General features: G+C 34.9%; 1 protein-coding gene and 1 long non-coding RNA gene across 3 annotated transcripts in view; one reads left to right on the top strand and one right to left on the bottom strand.

The window, feature by feature from the left end:
- The window catches only part of LOC121031798 (uncharacterized), a 77,741-nt gene extending 72,790 nt beyond the window's left edge, over nt 1-4,951 (top strand). Inside the window, exon 5 of the long non-coding RNA XR_005790891.1 lies at nt 4,844-4,951. This is a non-coding gene — a long non-coding RNA (uncharacterized LOC121031798). The remainder of the gene's footprint in view (nt 1-4,843) is intronic.
- On the bottom strand, nt 95-19,180 carry SOCS4 (suppressor of cytokine signaling 4). 2 transcript variants are annotated; one of them, XM_040477205.1, is made up of 3 exons: nt 18,882-19,180; nt 15,760-15,792; nt 95-5,287 (listed from the first exon to the last, which is right to left on the bottom strand). In XM_040477205.1, exon 3 carries the CDS (start codon nt 5,193-5,195, stop codon nt 3,870-3,872), a length of 1,326 nt encoding a protein of 441 aa, XP_040333139.1. In that variant the 5' UTR covers nt 5,196-5,287; nt 15,760-15,792; nt 18,882-19,180; the 3' UTR covers nt 95-3,869. The 2 variants fall into 2 exon arrangements, with proteins under 2 accessions (XP_040333139.1, XP_040333138.1); XM_040477204.1 differs by lacking the exon at nt 15,760-15,792.
- Nucleotides 19,181-19,207: the final 27 nt, after the last annotated feature.

Raw genomic sequence — 19,207 nt, 5'->3', positions numbered from 1 at the left:
CTTTGCATTCATTTTTTAGAAATAATAAACGTAAAACTGATTATGGTTAAAACCAAAATTGTAAAGAATTTTTTCCAAATTAGAAACAATAATCTGCATGACTTAAAATCTTTTATTCATTTGGGTATTAAATTACTTAACACACAGGTTTACATTTAAACACTGTTCTCCCTGTGTTGTCTCAAGAAATAATTATGTCTATTTTCCTGTGAAGTCTGTCTACTAAAATCAATGTATAACCTATTGATTACACAGATTTTAGCTATAATCATATCTAAAAGTGACAAAAAAGATTATAAATGAAAGCTAAGAGTATATTTATAAGAGTTAGGTTTTAAGGTTTTTGTTTCATAGGAAGAAACCTATTACGTGGGTCTATAAAATGATCCAAACTTCAGAGAGACAGGAAGCTGATAACTTGATTTGTCTTCTTAATGGCTTTGGCTCATGAATAAATGATAATGGTTTGTGTTTTTCTTATCAAAAGAAATGGAATTTGTATGAGTCCTATTTGCCACATTTGCTCTACTTTTTAAAGGATTTCTAATTGCTAAGACATTCTTTATATTATTTATAATAAGTCAAAACTTTAACTGAAAGCCATTCTTTGACCATTAGCTGAATTTCAGGAAAGAAAACAGTTCGGTTCACCAAATCAATAAATCTAGCCACAGGCTGACTAAAAGCTTCCTTTAATCTTCTTCCTATTAGGTCTTCCTCTAAATTAAGCCATTCCCTGTATGAATTATTTAAGTGAATGGCATGGCTATAGAAAGATCACATATGATTCTTTATACAAAAATGCTCAAGGAACCTAAAAACATATCCATTCAGCATATTTCAGGAATTATAGTATGAATCAAGATGCTGTGTAGCTTAAAAAAAAGAAGATGCACGGTGGTGGCAGTGGTGGCAGTGACGGTGGTGTCCTGAAAAGCTTGAGAAATAGAAAAGTCAAGTTTATTTCCTGATTAGTGCAGGATGATTCCCAAAGGGCAGTTAAGTGTCTGGTCCAGACCAGCTATTAGCGATTAAGTAGTTCCCTTTCACTGTCAAGGCTCTTCCCTGAGGTGATGCCTAAATTCTTAATTTTAATATTTTATCTTGTTTCTTTTAGCTCCATCCTTTCTCACCAATAACTCTACACATTTCCACCATGCTGAATGCTTTCTCAACTCTGGAATTTACACTTTTTAAATGCCAACAAACTTAGTTACAAAATTTATATTTAGATATATTTGTATTTTTCCTTGTGTTCCTCTCAAAACTTAATCATTTTAGTTATATGTTCCAATAATTACATATTTCACATTTTTAAATTTAGTTTGTGAATACTGGATGTTCTTCCAAATGTGTCCTCACAAAGTCACTGAGAAAGAAATTAACCTTTCTAAATTTCAATTCTTTAATGCTTTAAAAATTAATTTATTATTACTCTTCTTTTTCCTTCATGGTAAACAATTCCCTTCTCCAGTCTTTATATTTCTACTTTCCAGATTTCTTTTCACTGTAGCAAACATCAAAGGAAAAATACAAACCATTTCAGAGTAAATAAGTCTCTTCCCTGCTCTCATTTATTAGATCTACTTCAAGGCTATATATATGGCAGTATTTTGAAAATGTTAACAGCTATTAATACCTTGAAGTTGGAAAAATAAGAAAGCCAGAGAAAATATATCACAAGCAACCAGTTTGAATATATGAAAAGCTACTTAGATCTTGATTTTCATATAAACATTAATTTTTACCATTATAAAAGACAACGTAATTATATTTCATTTTTCTTTATAAAATTACTCTTTAACAGAATACTTGTTAGCTAGTCATCCCTTAGGTTTTTCTGTACTGATAAAAAGTTATTTTTAAAAGAAAAATATTTAAAACAATAATTGTTTCACAGAAACAGAAAGTCTCATTATCAAATTCTGATAAAAAACTATAATCACGGGTAGATTCTTACTATACTATTAATGTTCTTTCACCAAAAATGGATATTTAGGAAGTGTTCTGTTGGTAAACAAGACAAGCTTCTCAGTGATCTACAAAAGCGTCACAATAAAAGATGAGGTAGTATGAGACTTCTCTACTTTTGTAAAAGGGAAATATCATCTTTAGAAGAGATATTTATCCTAGTATCGGTGTTAATGATATCCTGAGCCTCATTACTCCATAGACAGGTGCCATACTTAGTAGTTACCCCTCACTGTAACCAAGACAATTTTGAGATCACTGAGAAAAAAAAAATGATAGAAGATAATGGTAACAGAGATTTTCCTGGTTCAATTTTGTGGTAATGGCTAAAAATTTATTTTAAAGCTATTACTGAAAAATGCCATCTTTATGTTAACAGAACTGCAGGAAAGCAAAATGCCACTTCAACATAAAAGCAATGATACCTATGAAACACCTGTTCTGAGTTGGAAAGTTGAGTCAAATTTCTTTCAATCCAGGTAGAAGTAGCTTACTACTGGACCTAAATTAGCATTGAGAAATCAATTACTATGATATTAAAAATGCCACTTTGTACAAAGGGCTAGACAGCTCACCAGAAGAAACTACTATCTAGGAAATTATGCACTGACTATTAAAAAAAAGAGGAGTTAGATAGGCTATCACTCCATTTACCTTTATTATACTGGGATAATGATGTTTCTAAATATACTTCCCTATCGAGACAGTAAATTTAAAATATTAGTCCCAGTGCCCAGTACTGTTCAGTATGGCATAAGCCATGTAGCTCTCAAAATGTTTTCCCTTTGTTGAAGCCACAGTAAAGACATGTTAATTCTGAAAACAGGAGTAAGTATTTGAAACCTGAAAATCAAAACCAATATCAAGCTTCTTAAAAACTGAGCTCCACGTTTACTTCTTAAATCTTTAGTCAAGCTCAATTTAAAATAATGAAGACTACTTAGGTCCTCCTTGGTTATCAATGGCAATTTGTAGCTGTTTATAATATTGTGGCATTTCCCCAAAGTAACAGGCTCAGAGTTTCTATAAAAAGGCTAATTAGAAGCAACAGTTCATAAGTAAATACAGAAAAACCCCATAGTTGCTTAAATATGTTAGTAACTACTAGTTACTGATAGTGTTATCATTACTTTTTAAGCTTCCAGTGAGAAAGGAACAATATTCATGTTCTGAAAAGAGCAACTCATCTAAGTTGAGTGAAAGACCTATTCAAAAATAACAAATGACCACGCCACAGTGTAGAAAATAAATTCACCTCCAAAAAGTCATGTTCTCATTTGATTCTTCCCAATCAAATTTAGTAGTAGTTAATATTTAAAGTGAAACACTTCAAGTTTAATTTTAAACCATTTTGTTACCTTCAGCATTCCTATTATTAAATTACAAAAATCAATTACATTGGTATAGATTGTGAATTATAACACTCAGCTTTACTGAAGAATTTTAAAACAACTCTGAAAGGGGGACAGGGAAACTATATTTTATGTATAGGAATGCCAATGGCATAGGTTAACAAGGAATTTACATTAGGAAAGAACATAAGATTATTTTTAAAGAAAAATACAAAATACCGATTACTTAACTGTATTTGCATTGCCTACCAAATTCCAAATATCCCTGGATCATAAGCAAATTACAATTAAGAAAAAAAATCTTACAATCTATTTGGTAAAAACAAAAACCAAACACGTGGTCAAAAATATTCATTAACCCCTACTGTGTAACTTTAAACAATTATTGTTATCATAAGAAAAATAAACTGATCTGGAAGTAAAATTTAGGGCAGAGATTTATTTTGGATTTCAACTGCCCTTGTAGAAAAATTCAAAGTGGTATAAGAAAAATAAAATATTAAATGAAAATATGTATATAATCATTCTCATATACCTACACTTTTCCTAGCACTGTTGTTCTGGTGCATCAATCCTGAGTACTCTAACTTTTGATTTATAGTGATATTCCTTCAGATATAATTTCATAGAAGAAGGAATTGGAAGGGCATCAATGCCATCGTAAGTTGTACAGTTACAAATAACTGTTCTGCATATATGTTGCAAGGAAAAAGGGAAAGTCCGAATTAAAGGAGTGGATAAAAGTGGTTCAAAGAACATACAGGCACTTGGGTCCTTATAATGTTCTAGGAGCCCAGTAATGTCAGGAGAATGGAAGACACAAGGATCATGTGCATCAAAGCTAAAATTGTGATTCCACTGTTCAATTCTAGCGTGAAGAGAACGACTATACCGTCTAAAACTAACAGAGAATAAATAGTCTTCCTGTGCTGAGTCTCGAAGTAAAAAGGTACCCTCTGGTTTTCCCTCTAGTAGAGCTTCAGCTGCATATTTATCCATAACTCCCCAGTAACATGGATTGTTATTGATCTGAAGGAGGTCTGGTACAAGACAGTGGACGTAATCAATCTGGGTATGGTACTTAGGAGGTGTTTCCAGCTGCAGGATTTCTTCATCCATTTCCCATTTGGGTTTGTTTCTTTTTCTGGAACTTGTGCAAAGTGTAATAATTTCATCATCTGAATCCATATCACTATCTTCTATACTGTTATTTGAAACCAGGTTCATCACAGAGCCAGTCACAGGACCACCTCTACATGAAGCATTGTTGGTGGTTATGACACAGGGCTGAACATCAGTATGTGAGAAGCAGTTCACCTCTTCTTCCACATTTCTTCTTTGTTTTAGCTGACCATCCCTCAGTTCACTCTGAGCCAAGTCTGTGCTTACCCACTCACTGGATTTGGGATTTATAGGAGCAGTGTGTCGTTTAATAAAATGCCACCTAAAGGCTAAATCTGATCGAGGTGGAAAAGGACACTTATCTAACATGAGTTCACTGATATGAATTTTCCTTTTAGATGGAAGCCCCGAAGAGTGCCGACCACTACAATTCTTTATTGGGAAACACTGCCCCACGGCATCTTGCAGTTTCTGTTTAAGAGATCGGCCTAAAAATCTATGCCCACAGGAATGATCTAAATCCAACTCGATGGATGAACAGCTGTGCTTCCTTTCTTGGCTCCTTAAAGGAACTTCAGTTTTCTCTATAGCATTCACTGTTTCAGCATCTGAACAACTTTCACTCTTTTTTGACCAAGATAATTTCTTTCCACTCCACACATACCCGTCCTTTCTGTCAGCACTTCTACTTCGACTAGTTTTGGGCCTTACATCTACATTTTTGCTAGTATTTTCACTACTTTCTGCCATTTTGATAAATTATCCACAAATTCCAGTGTTATAAATACTGCTTTTTTAGTTTTTCCAGGAGGGAGTTTCTTCTGGGCACTCTCTGGATGTATCTAAAGAAAAAAAAATCATTAGTCATTTGTCATTCATTTTGTATACAGTTTATATATTAACCCCCGACAGAAGATGAAAAATCAAAATTAGTACAGGTACAAGATAAGAGTACTGGATATATTGGAAGGCAGTTCCAAGATATTTTGTTCTCATTTAAATAATCTGCTTTACTATATACTAATAATTTCATAGGGCTAGGGAGTCAAGAACCTGAGTTCTTTTCCCACACCTAATTCTCAATATAGATTAGAAAAACTGAAGCTTCCTCTCTTAGCCAAACTGTATGCTCAAAATGTGAATAATTTCTAGTCTTGAGATACAGCTTATGCCAATATTTCCTCCCCTTATTTTTATTTCACAGCAAACCAGTCAGTGAATTGTTTGTAAGAGACAGTGAGAAATCTATGACTTGGTGTTTGAGAACCACTACCCTATAGTTCCTTTACTTTCCTCTCCTTGTTTTATCTCCTATTGATTGAAAATATGAACTTTTAAGTTATAAAATCTCTTAAAAATTTATTAAATAATCACCACTGAACAGTGTGAATGCCATGCAAGCATTTGCAACGCAATTCTGTCAACTCATTTCAGTAATTGCTCAATTTCACTATTAGTCTAGGCAATTCTTAGAAAATATGGAATAGAATAAAAATTTGTTATTTTACATACACACACACCCTTGTATTTTTCTTGGTAATTCTGAGAAACAGGTATAAACTTCTATAGGGCAATGACTTCCCCATGAAATTGGCTAGATATAGGGAATTTACAATGTGAAATACTGAATTTTATTAAGACAAATAGTAATGATTGGTCATAGATGGGATTAAATTAACTCTTCTTAGGTGGAATAAGATTTAAACCCAGAATTGGGGGTAAGGATTCTATAATCTCAAATATTTTACAGATCAAAGTTGAATTTGGAGACTGAGAAAATCAGTCTCACCCAGCACACTAATTATGATTAAGTTTCTGATTATGTCAGAGGAACATTACAATCCTGACAGTCAAGTAAATGTTTATAGCCATTTGAATGTATTTTCAAAGCAATATGATTTGAAACAAACATCTGTAGTAAATACTTAAGCAAGTACCTAAAACTGTGAACTAATGAGTCAGACTTGCCAAATAAAGTACTCCATCGCTAAACACTGAATGGCACCTGGTGATTATACTGATTATTTTTACTTAGTGGGCTCACTAGTATATAGTCATTTAAAATCTATAGGGAAAATATTTTTAATTATAATTTTGGAAGATACATCATCACTTAGTATGCCAAAATTATATTCAACAGTATGCTCTGGCTGTTTATTGACTAAATTCCATTGAGCAAAAATAAACAAGGAGAAGAAACAAAGTAGGCTGAAGAATATGAAGAATCATGGATTAGAAGAGACACTTGTTACTAAGAGACTGCACACATTTTTCAAGATAAAAAAGTAATAAGGGAGTCCCAAGCAGATATTTTTCATTAATACAACATAGTTTCTACTTTTTTTCTTTTTATGTTTATTTTTATTTTTGAGAGAGAGAGACAGAGTGCAAGTGGGAAGGGCAGAGAGAGAGAGAGAGAGAGAGAGAGAGAGAGAGAGAGGGAGGGAGACACAGAATCTGAGGCAGGCTCTAGGCTCTGAGCTATCAGCACAGAGCCCAACACGGGGCTCAAACTCACGAACTGTGAGATCATGACCTAAGCTGAAGTCAGATGTTTAATCGACTGAGCCACATAGGTACCCCAGTTTCTACTTTTTTTACTCAGTTGTGAAAAATATGTAAGATTTGAAATGCCTGGTGATTTACTAAAAAAATCAATATAGCAGTTTATTAAACTCTGTGACCAACTCAACTACACTGGATATGAGCTCCTTCATCTTGCCTCCCTGTTACCCCTACATTGTACTGTTCCTATTATCAGAGATAAACTCTCTCTCTGTTCTTGACAACATTCCCACCTTTACCAGGGCCTGTTTCAGTTTCTCTCAAGTTCTGTCTTCAATAACCAAGTCTCCTATAAAATCCTATAGTGATTCTAATGCTTCTTTAGCTACTATACCTGCTGCTTTCTATTACTAAATATCTTAGTGAGTAGTATAACTTCATTTCCTCTCAAAATGAAAGTAGCTTTTTGTTTTTTTCTGATTATAAAATAAATAATTGTCCGGCTTGAAATGGCCAAGTGGGGGCACCTGGGTGACTTAATTGGTTGACCATCCACCTCTTGGTTGCAAATCAGGTCATCATCCTAGGGTCATGGGATTGAACCTTGCATCAGGCTCTGCACTGAGTGTGGAGCCTGCTTAAGATCCTCTCCCTCCCTCCCTCTCTCCCCCCACCCCTCTCCTCTCCCCCACTCATGTTATCTCTTATTCTCTCAAGAGAATAAGAATTCTCTCAATAAGAGAATAAGAGAATATAAATAAATAAAATGGTCAAGTGAAAATCTTTTCACTTCATCCTTTTCTCATAAGTTAGCCCAAAACAAGGAAAAATCAGAAATTAAAATACAAAGCTTTTATCTTCAATGAGACTAGCAGATATCTATCACCTGAATCACAAAATATGAGGACAAAATATGAATGGAGGACCAATATCTGACTCAGCAACAGAAGAGGTACCAACAGAGAGGTAGGTAACAGTAGGCACAGAAGTGACATGAATGAGAAGCAAGCCAACAGAGTGGGCGAAGTCCAGGAACCAGAGGCACCAGGTACTATAGAAAATGTGGGTGGAGAACAGGGTGGAAAATGGAGAGGTACGTACTTCCAGCAGATGTATAGCTCTGGTTCTTACTCCTACATTTAGAGGAGATGGGATATTTATCATTTGGAGAAACTGAACCAGAGAGGCTCAGGGCTTTGGATACCAGACACAGGGGTAGAAGGGAGGTTGGGATTAAAATCAGAATGAAAGTTCCTGCCTCCTTCTTCAATCTGGCTTCCAGAACTCCAGCATCCAGACTCGTATCTCCTAATAGGGAATTAAAAGAGACTTTGCCAAAGAATGGAATGGACAAGGAGAAAAGACCTCTAGATGCTGACACCTGGGACTCCTCCAATAAAAAGCTGGAAGGCCACCCAAGCATACAGAGAAGCTTGCTAGTCCATAAGCCCCACCTACTCACAGCTGTCAGGCAGCATTGTTGTGCTTCATTCACTCTGGAATATGAATGAATAGTCATAGGTCATCAGACTTTTGAGGAAAGTCTCTAACAGAAACTAAAAAAACATTGAGAACTGAAAGAAAACAATACCTATAAAAAGAGCAGAAAACAAAACTGATTTCTTCCAAGTTAAAAGAAGATATTACATCTATGAATGAGCAAGAGAAGTATGGGACAATCAGAGAATAAGAAAGCTTTGGGAATTAAAAATATGATTACAGAAATAAAATATTCAATAGGAAAATTGGAGGATAAATTGAGGAAATACTAGGAAGTAGGAAAAAATGATTAGAAGAGATAAGAAAACTAGAGGAACAATACATACATTTCATACCAAATAACAAAATAAAGGGGGAGAAACTATACAAGAAACCACATTAGGAAATTTCCTAGAACCAAAGTACATGAGCCTCCATAATGAAAGAGCTTTCAGTACCCAGCACAATGGGGCAAAATACACAATGGGCTATATTATTCTAAAATTTTACAACCCTAGAGATGAAGACATAATATAGTTAAGAGAGTAGATCTCACGTTAAGCATTCTTACCGTAGTTAAATAAACAAATAAGACTAAGCCAAAAAAAAAAAAAAAAAATTAAAAAAATAAAAAACAGTCTTCTTGTGGGAAAAAAGTCACAAAGGAATGTAAATAAAATGGCATCTGCTTCTCAATAGTAATATTAGGAGCTAGAGGCTAGTTTTGGAATCTAGAAGCTAGTTTCCAACTTTGAAGAGACAACCAAATTATCAATCAAGTATCAGGATAAGAGGGGCACCTGGGTGGCTCAGATGGGTGAGTGCTCAACTTTGGCTCAGGTCATGATCTCACAGTTGATGAGTTCGAGTCCCACATCAGGCTCATTGCTGTTAGCATGGAGCCTGCTTTGGATCCTCTGACCCCCTCTTTCTACTCCCCCCTCCCGGCTTTCGCACTCTCTCTCAAAAACAAATAAGCATAAAAAAAAACAAACACAAATTTCCAGACATGCAAAACATCAACAATTTTACCTCATACTGGAAGATACAGTCTTCTAAAATTAGAGTCGTACAACACATCAAAAGATATAACACAGGAAATAAGACATTTAACATAGCAGAAAGGAAATCTGAATTCTTAGGGTGATGAAGAAGGAAAGTCTCTAGACAACAGGGTATCCAGAGCAACTAGTCGATAAAATTACACAAGGCCATAGGCTCCAAAGTGGAGGATCTTGAGGAAAAAAAGAAACAAAATAGAACTGACTTTCCCCTGCTTGTGCTCTCTCTCAAAATAAATAGACATTAAGAAGAAGAAGAAGAAGAAGAAGAAGAAGAAGAAGAAGAAGAAGAAAAAGAAAGGGGTGCCTGGGTGGCTTAGTTAGTTGAGGATCTGACTTCAGCTCAGGTCATGATCTCGTGGTTCATGGGTTCGAGCCCCACATCAGGTTCTGCGCTGACAGCTCAGAGCCTGGAGCCTGCTTTGGATTCCGTGTCTCCCTTTCTCTCTGCCCGTCCCCTGCTTGTGCTCTGTCTCTCTCCCTCTCTCTCAAAAATAAACATTAAAAAATTAAAAAAAAGAAAACAGAATTGTAAAACACCTGACTCAGCCATGAATGATATTTACATATTCACCAAAACTCTGATATAATTGAGAAAACAAAATGAAAAGAAGGAAACTAAAAGAGTTAAATCCTCATCTATCATGAGAGAAACTCAACTGATGTCTGTTAACTGATGAACCAAGAAAGAGAAGTATAAGCATATGATTTAGAAATATAAAGGTAAATATCAGAAAAACAGAGATTGAAAGTAGATGCCTCTGGGATGGGTTCAATTGCAGTATTTCTTAGCTTATCTAAACTTCCAGTTTAATTTAAATTTTAACCTAGACACATATATTGTTTTGATAGAAATAATAATAATTCATACTCACTGGGACAAATTCAAACTAAGCTTCAAGTTATCAGGAAAAACCCAAAATTATCCATAATCCTACCACCCAGCAGTAACCATTTTAACATTTTCAATATCTCTATGCATGTATATGACAAGGATGCAGTTCCACAGCACAATGACAATGGGCATTAGTAATATGGTTTGAGTCCAGTTTATTTTATACTAGCCATATCACCTGAAACCTCAGTTTTTTCCATCTGAAAAATGGAGATATTAATGCCATCTATTTCATTAAGCTGTTGGGGATTAAACAGAATAATGTATGTTAAGTACTCAGCCAGATCCTAAATGTATTAAGCACTCAATAAATTTTTTTTAAAGAAAGATATTAGATATATTGTTTTATTAAGGTACGTAAGCCAGTTAGTTTAACAGAAATAGTTTATAATGACGAAAATCACAAGAATACTTCTGTCTCTAGCCAAATTCTAACTACAAAGTTTATGAGCAAATATAATTTTCAGGAGGATAACAAAATGTTTCAAAGTGAAAAGGGATCAATATGCCAGATATAGCTGAAACTCAACAGACCACGAAGCTAGAGAATAATTTGACATTTTCCCCCAGAGAACTAGTTTCCAGCCTTAATAAAGTTTACCTGCCAACATAACAGGTTTACTTCGGCAAGGCTTACCAACTTGTATATGCTAGGTACCTATCAGTTAAGTATCTCTGGATTTTAGGTTAACTGTTCTTATGTGTGTAAATGCTGTAGGTGTCCACAGAATAAAATGAAATACCATTGCCCTAGATGAATTTTCCATACATTTATCTGTACTTTGAGTTTGTGCACAGAAAATCTTGACTTATTTTCAAAAGTATCTCAGAACTATAGCCTTATATAAATTTCACATAGCTATTCTTTTGCTAGAAAATTGAGTTCATCTTCAGAAGTTCATCCCACTTTTATAAATTATTGTAAAAATTTGATTTGGTAAAACGTACCATATCAATATATGTATATGGGTTAGAATGTCATTTAATGTTGTAATCTTCAAGGTAGTAAGAAAATTTAACTTCTACTTATATTTGTATAAATAATAGAAAAATTAAAATTTATTAATATTGAATACATGGTTGGCAATGTTCCCATCACTTGTTGTCAGATGGTTACGTGCTGGATGGTGTGCTGTTCCTGGGAGAAGAATAGGAGTTCCAAAAAGTTGAGGACCTGATGCCAGCCCTCTCCAATTCTTTGTTCACCTTTATGGATTGCACCTGCTTCCATGTTACTGGAAAAGATTTATGGATTATATTACCTTAAATAAGTGAATCTTCACAATACTTTGTAAATAGACACAATGATGGAAATTTTATAACATACTAGGTTTGCTAGCTACCTCAGAGCAAAGTACTTAAGTTGTTGAAATTGAAGATGAGTTATGCATTTTTCTTTCACAAAATGACAGGTGTTCTAAAATTGATGATCTTTATTTACTGGGATAAGTTGCTCTCAGCAGCTATTTAGCAGATATATGAAGAAAGAAAGGCAAAACAAAATATCTAAGTGGTCATTTCATGGTATAGGTAACATCTTAATTACTATGAAAGTAACTGCTTAAAGAAAACATGCTATGGAGAAATCTTTTTATAAAAAAGATATTCAAATTTCCCTATTACATGATTTTTTTTACAAAAATGATAAAAATGCATCATGTATATAAACTCTCACATCCTTACACTTAAGATGCATGGAAAAATAATTTTCTAATCTCTTCCACAAGTTTCATTAAACCTTAAAATTCTTAAAAGTAAAAAAATTAAATCACACTGTTACCAATAAAAATAACATTAATTTTTAGTGAGAACAAAATTATTTTTATTGTTATATTTTTCAAGACTAAAGATGAATTTTGGAGAAGTGCTTTGGTGTCTTGCCTATACAGGTAAAATCTGAATGTAAAAAAAAAACTGTAGGGTTCTAAATCTGAACAAATCCTTTCATATAGCCTATCATTAATTCTTGGAATTTTATGTACTTTGCATAAACGAAGCAGAAGAGACACAAATTCCTAAGAAAGTAGCTTTACTACCATTTTAATGTAGTATAGAAATCAAAGATGATATTTTATTTTATTTTTTTTTTAATTTTTTTTTTCAACGTTTATTTATTTTTGGGACAGAGAGAGACAGAGCATGAACGGGGGAGGGGCAGAGAGAGAGGGAGACACAGAATCGGAAACAGGCTCCAGGCTCTGAGCCATCAGCCCAGAGCCCGACGCGGGGCTCGAACTCACGGACCGCAAGATCGTGACGGCTGAAGTCGGACGCTTAACCGACTGCGCTACCCAGGCGCCCCATAAAGATGATATTTTAAAACGTGCTGACAAATCAAAGATCTTTGTTGGTAACTGCAGAGGTGTTTTTTGTTTTGTTTTGTTTTGTTTTGTTTTAAGAGGGTGAAAAAAAATCAGTTGGGAGAAGGTTGCTTTGGCTTTTGATTCAATAATTAATTTGTTATGAAGGCAGCTAAATTACATTGCTCTGGGGAGTACACAGTGACATCTTTCAAAAAAATTATTTCTTTAAAAAAAATTTTTTTAAAATATTTATTTATTTCTGAGACAGAGAGAGACAGAGCATGAGTGAGGGAGGGGCAGAGAGAGAGGGAGACACAGAATCAGAAGCAGGCTCCAGGCTCTGAGCTGCCAGCACAGAGACCAACGCGGGGCTCCAACTCACAAACCATGAGATCATGACCTGAGTCGAAGTCAGTCTCTCAACCAACTGAGCCACCTAGGCGCCCCCCAAAAATTATTTCTTAATAAGCAAGAGGCAAATATCTAAAAAGCAAATTTATATAAAAGTCATTTTCAAGAAAGCAAGTTCCCAGATTCAGTAACCATTTGATCCCAAATACTACCACTAGTTGCAAGGATGGTGAAATGAAAATGAAATCCAACATGAACATTCTACAAGCAAAAGCTTTAAATAACATTTAGTTAGTTCTACTGAATAAGGTCAGATAGGTGATTTTAATTCAAGATTTCTACAGAAAACTGTTAAAAAGCCAGTAATTAAAAGGTTAAACTTCATCAATCTGGAAAACTCATTGTATTCTTTATAATGCTGGATACCAGAGCATTATTGTATATATTAATTATTCATTGAACAAGTACTTTATCTATAATGCTGATACATATCTAAGACCAGAATTCATGTGAATACTAAATTAAAATAAATTTGATCCTAATAGAATTATTTATTACACTACATTAAGAATTTAAAAATAAATTATTACTCTGGTAGTAATTCAGACCTGGGAATTTCTTACCAAATTCATGATTCCAAAGTTTACTTGCCATTATGTGGCCCAAAACTCCCTGAAAGCATTCTGATCATAGTCTGTGATATTTGAATTAGATTCTGTGGGTCATAGTCCTTAACATTTGATCATAGTCTGATACTTAAGGAGGATTCTGTGGCACATTTAGGGCCCACAAATGGAATACACTGGATAGTAGATGACAGATGAATTCCTTGAAATGTTAAGAAAAAAATGTGAAAAATAAATTTGTTCATATGAAAAAATCTCCGAACTAAAATACATTTTTTTCTCACTACAAAAGCAATACAGGTTCATTTTTCAGTAAATATTTTTAGTGTCTCTTTTATTCATGCTACCAAGGAAGGGCTCACGAGACTTAATCCGATTAAAAAACAAAACAAAACAAGCAAAAGGAATTATTGATTAGTACCGCTACATTCTCCTCTTCTCCCCACTCTCCATTTACTTTCCCAATTATAGGTTGCTTATGTCACTGTCCCCCAATCTACTTTTGTGGACACTAGTTCTAAAAGATGTTGGGGCGCCTGGGTGGCGCAGTCGGTTAAGCGTCCGACTTCAGCCAGGTCACGATCTCGCGGTCCGTGAGTTCGAGCCCCGCGTCAGGCTCTGGGCTGATGGCTCAGAGCCTGGAGCCTGTTTCCGATTCTGTGTCTCCCTCTCTCTGCCCCTCCCCCGTTCATGCTCTGTCTCTCTCTGTCCCAAAAATAAATAAACGTTGAAAAAAAAATTTTTTTTTAAATAAAAAAAATAAAATAAAATAAATAAAAAAATAAAAGATGTTAATACACTTTCTAGAGAAATAGGGGTTTCTTTGACAAACAAGTTTAGTAATGGCTTCCCCTCTGAAAGATCATGTTGCATATTTTGTAAAGGTTCTGAGAGGTCCTTCAGTTAAGAAGCCTGGTTAAGCCCTAGTTTCCTATACTTGGCTTACAGAAATCCTTCTAGAGCACATTTTAGGGGAAACATTAACTTGGTCTAATATTTAAATGATTGTACATTCCCTGAGCCAAAAAGAAATGTCTGGGAACCTGTCACTGAAGAAGGTGAGTAAAGAGAGCAGAAAACTAAGCTGGCAGTACCTAGACTTTTAAAAGTGGAAGGACCTTAAAAGAATCTCAGAAACCAGAACCTTTAAGATAGAGAATTGCAACTCTTTAGGGAATAAACTAGATTGAACGGATGTATTTTTTCTTTCCAATTTGTAATTTTTAAATATAAAAACAATATATGCTCAGTATAAAATATATGGAACATTCAGACAAGTTTAAAAAGGAGGAAAAAACTATAATTCAATTACCTAGAGACAATCAGTTTAGACATTTTAGCTTATTTCCTTGCAATCTTTTTTCCTATGAAAGAAATTTAGTCTAAAGAGAAAATTTTAATGTTTTAAAGATCTATAAAAAATTAATAATCTGCACTTTTTCACTACACTATATTTAAAAATGAAGCATGGTGGGGTGCCTGGGTGTCTCAGCTGATTAGGAGTCCAACTGGTGAGTTTGGCTCCAGTCATGATTTCATCATTTTTGAGTTTCAGCCCCACATCGGGCTTTGCATTGACAAGTGTGGAGCCTGCTTGGGATTCTCTCTCTTTCCCTCTCTCTCTGCCCATCCTCTGCTGGTGCACACGCTTGCAGTCACTCTCTCTCTCTCTCTCTCTCTCTCTCTCTCTCGTTCTCTCAAAATGAATAAATAAACTTAAAAAAAAAGTGAAGCATGGTGCAGATGAAATAGCATAAGGGTCTAAATCATCAAACATGGGCTAAAATTCAGAATTTGTCACTTACTAGTTATGTCACCTGATTTTTAAAATCTAATTTAGCTTCAGTTTTCACATTGTAAAATCTGGATAACGCAAGCTGTCTCCTGTTTTCACTGCCAGGATTAAGGCATATGAAAATAGCATAGCATTGAGCTTAATGAAAATACATATTTGCTACTTTCTATTATTATTCAGGACTTTTCACGTAGAAGTTAATTTCTAAAAACGAGAGGTTGGAAAGTTGCAAAATTTTTAAAAAGTAACAAGAGGAAACAGGCCATCTATAAGGCTAGAAAATCTACACAAAAATATACCTCGAAAATCTGAGATGGAGGAGGCTTCAGCATCTGAAATATCATAAAACACTTTATGTTATTCCTGATATTAAACAGTGTCTTTTTAGAAAGTTATAAAACTTTACAAATTCTTTATAAAAATATTATGGGTATAAATAACCAAACTTTTAATTATTAAATAAACTGTAGTTTCTTGCAAGCTAACTTAGTAAATATATAGATTTCAACAGAAATAGTAGGTAGGTTTTTTTTAAACTAATTATAAATTATTCTTTCCACTGTTTTACAATAATTACATATGCTTACATTTTAGCCTGGGTGATGTTTTACCTATGCTAGTTGTTAGCAAACTACTATAAGATGATTCTTTTAAGATGATTCATTTAAATAAAATGCTTTAGTGTCCTGATATGTTTTATTAAATTCTAAGTTTTATGGCAACAGTTATGATTTGGAGAGGCAGTATAGTAGACTACCTTGAACCAGAAGGAAAAAGATCTGTGCTCTAAAAAAAAAAAAGACATGTGCTCTACTTCTAGTTCCGACATTTGGTAGGAGTATGACTTTGGACAAACCACAATCTTTCCAAATCTTGGTTTCTTCATCAATAAAAGAGTGATTATATTTGTCTTGCTGTGTAAGGATCCACTATCCATGTTAACAACATAATCAAATAGTATGGCTGTCTTTAGCCACAGGAACTGGATAGCTGGAAATAGAACTTTTACTATATTGCCTTTTACACCTTAGGAAGTTTATACATATGCCAAGTAATATTTACTCCAAAAATTAAATAGCTGGTAAGTTTCAGGACACCTTCAGAGATACACAAATCAGATTTCTAAACTGTCTTCGTTGTTATTTTTTTCAATACTCTGTTCCCTTCAGTTATTTTAACCTTCTCTTCCAGCCTTCTTTCACATAATTAGTGATTTTTACATCGAGTACATATTTTATTGAAAAGGCATTTTTTAAACTCCTTCCATAAGGTAATACTGATATACTTCTCAGATAAACGGAGTCTCTCCGAGTAAATGATATAGATAACACTCATCACCATCAGCAGAATGATAATATATATTCGTGTTCTCTCACCCTATTGCCCTTGAGAACAGTATTTGTGAACCTAAGGGTTCTAAAAGTGGTCGCAACAGAGCAAAGCTAATCTTCATTGCATTGAAACTGCGACCTTCGGATCATTTTCAGTGAGTTCATTCAGCTACCCACTCCTGTGAGACACACACTATGAATGATAAATAAATCCATTTGGAAAATTTTAACAGCCAGATCAGTGACAGCTACAATGGATTTTTTAAAAAAGCTATGTTATCCTAAATAACCAAACAATTTTGCAAACATTTAAGTTACATGCATTTCATTACTACACTAATACATGTTTGAATGTCAGTTTCCATTAACAAGACCATGAACTCATTGACATTAAAATTTGCAGGCTTTTGAACGAGAAATGGGACTTGTGAAAATATTATACTCGCAAAAGTAAGAATACATCTTTTAATGTTTGAAAACTATTTTAAAAATTTTGCTTAATGATTTAAACAAAAATAAATTCCAATTTGAATAAAAACATTAAGTACCCACCCACGCACCCTGTTAATAACACCAGACATTAGTAACAATTAGTTTTATACATCCATGAGTATCTCCTATATACTATAACAATCAATGGAAGTAATGTCTCCATTTTAGAGATGAGGAATATGACATTCAGAAAAAGTAAAGCATATTCAAGGTCATACAATGAGTAACTGACAGAGTGAAAATTAAAACCTACAGTTGTTTAACTCTAAGGCCCAAGTTCTTGTCAAACGTGAAATTTGTAAAGGAAATTTTTCTTTAACCTATGAATCACAGGGCCTGATTGCTAAGACAGAGTGAAGGGAGAGAAGTACAGACACCATTCAGAGTTTAAAGTTACATGGTGTTATAGATATCATAGTTAGGTCATTTTATACCTATAACTGTTGGTCCAATTTATAGATTCTTAGGCTGAGGTCTGAATATTACTACCTTGAAATCTCATCATGATATACTCAGTATAGAGACAAATATTATCAGAGTTCATCTTTAATCCCATAGTTTATCCAGTTATATTCACTTGGATAAAAAAATTACAAATCAGTCTATGTTAAAACTAACAAATGATATCCAAATAAAATTAAGTCACTCAGAAAGAATCATCTCAGGTATCTTTTGCTGTTGCGGGAAATCAACAATAGGTTGGCTATTTTCCCATAAATCCCAAGTTCATTTTTGGCTCATCATTCTTCCTCTTCATTCATATACCAAACTTAAGTATCTAGGAAGCCTACTGGGAGCGCTAGTACTCAAAACAACTCTTCACACAATGCCAAGACCTTAAGAACAATAGCAAGTTTGTGTAACTGTGCAACTTTTCACAATGGGACTAGATTAAAAAACAATGGGGAAATCTCTATAACAAAAAAAGTCTCATTTATGTCATAAACTAGTGTCCGATGGAGACTACAAGGTGGGTACCACAAAAATATGCAATTGTGAAGGTATTCAACAGAGACTGGTCCACCAACATGGGGACACAATCTAAACCATAAACTTAATGGCCAAGACCTTCGCGCAGACTGCAAGCAGCGAAGTATTCAACAATATATTTTAGTTCTGGCTCTTCTTTTAGATCTAAGTACTCACTCCAGTGAACTTCAGGTCGGGTCTAAACGGGGAAACCCAAGTTACTTTCTTCTTCTGGGATATAGATATAGATATAGATATAGATATAGATATAGATATAGATATAGATATAGATATAGATATAGATATAGATATATATAAAGAGTACCCCCCAAATAAGCATTAATGTACGGGCCATACCTCCAGAGACAGAACTAAGATTAAAGTCTTCCCTTCTTTATCTCCATAGAAACGACAAGGTGAGGGCGCGAAGGATGCCAAAATGAAAGGTTTGGGAAGAGTCTTGCTCTCCCGGGGAGAAGATGCTCAAATACCTCATTCTTTAGCAGGGCCCCACGGAGGGGCTGGACAAGTTCAGGAACTCGGATATGGTTGCATGTTAGGAGAGCCTGGAAAGCGGTAGCAGACCCCAATCGACAAGGCCAGGCAGCAACCACCCTTCCCCCACTCACCTCTCAGAGCGCAGCTTAACTGGGGCTGTCCGAGTAACTGCCGCCATCACCATCGCCATCACTCTGGGTACTCGCTAAGGTGAAGGGAGGCCCAGTCACTCCTGCACCTCCTGTAGGTCCTATAAGGCGGATGCCTTTCTGCAAGCTGACACCCCTCGGCGCTGGGTTCTGGTCTCAGAGGATGCGGTCACCGCCTCCACCTGCTCCCAAGGCGCTGCCATCACTTCCGTGTTCGGCACCCTCCCTTTCTTCCTCACTCCCCCAAGCAACCGGCTTTTTCCTTTGCAGGCGGCGCGTAGCTGACGCCACCACCCGGCGACTTCGGT

The sequence above is a fragment of the Herpailurus yagouaroundi genome, unplaced genomic scaffold (genome assembly GCF_014898765.1).
Source record: "Herpailurus yagouaroundi ecotype Mexico unplaced genomic scaffold, PumYag 141, whole genome shotgun sequence".
Taxonomy (NCBI): Eukaryota; Metazoa; Chordata; class Mammalia; order Carnivora; family Felidae; genus Herpailurus; species Herpailurus yagouaroundi.
The sequence above is the reverse complement of the archived record's forward strand: the minus strand, read 5'-3'. Positions and strand labels throughout refer to the sequence as shown.

What these genes read in the sequence shown, in the direction of transcription:
- SOCS4 (XM_040477205.1), bottom strand. Translation starts at nt 5,195, where the DNA reads ATGGCAGAAAGTAGTGAAAATACTAGCAAAAATGTAGATGTAAGGCCC.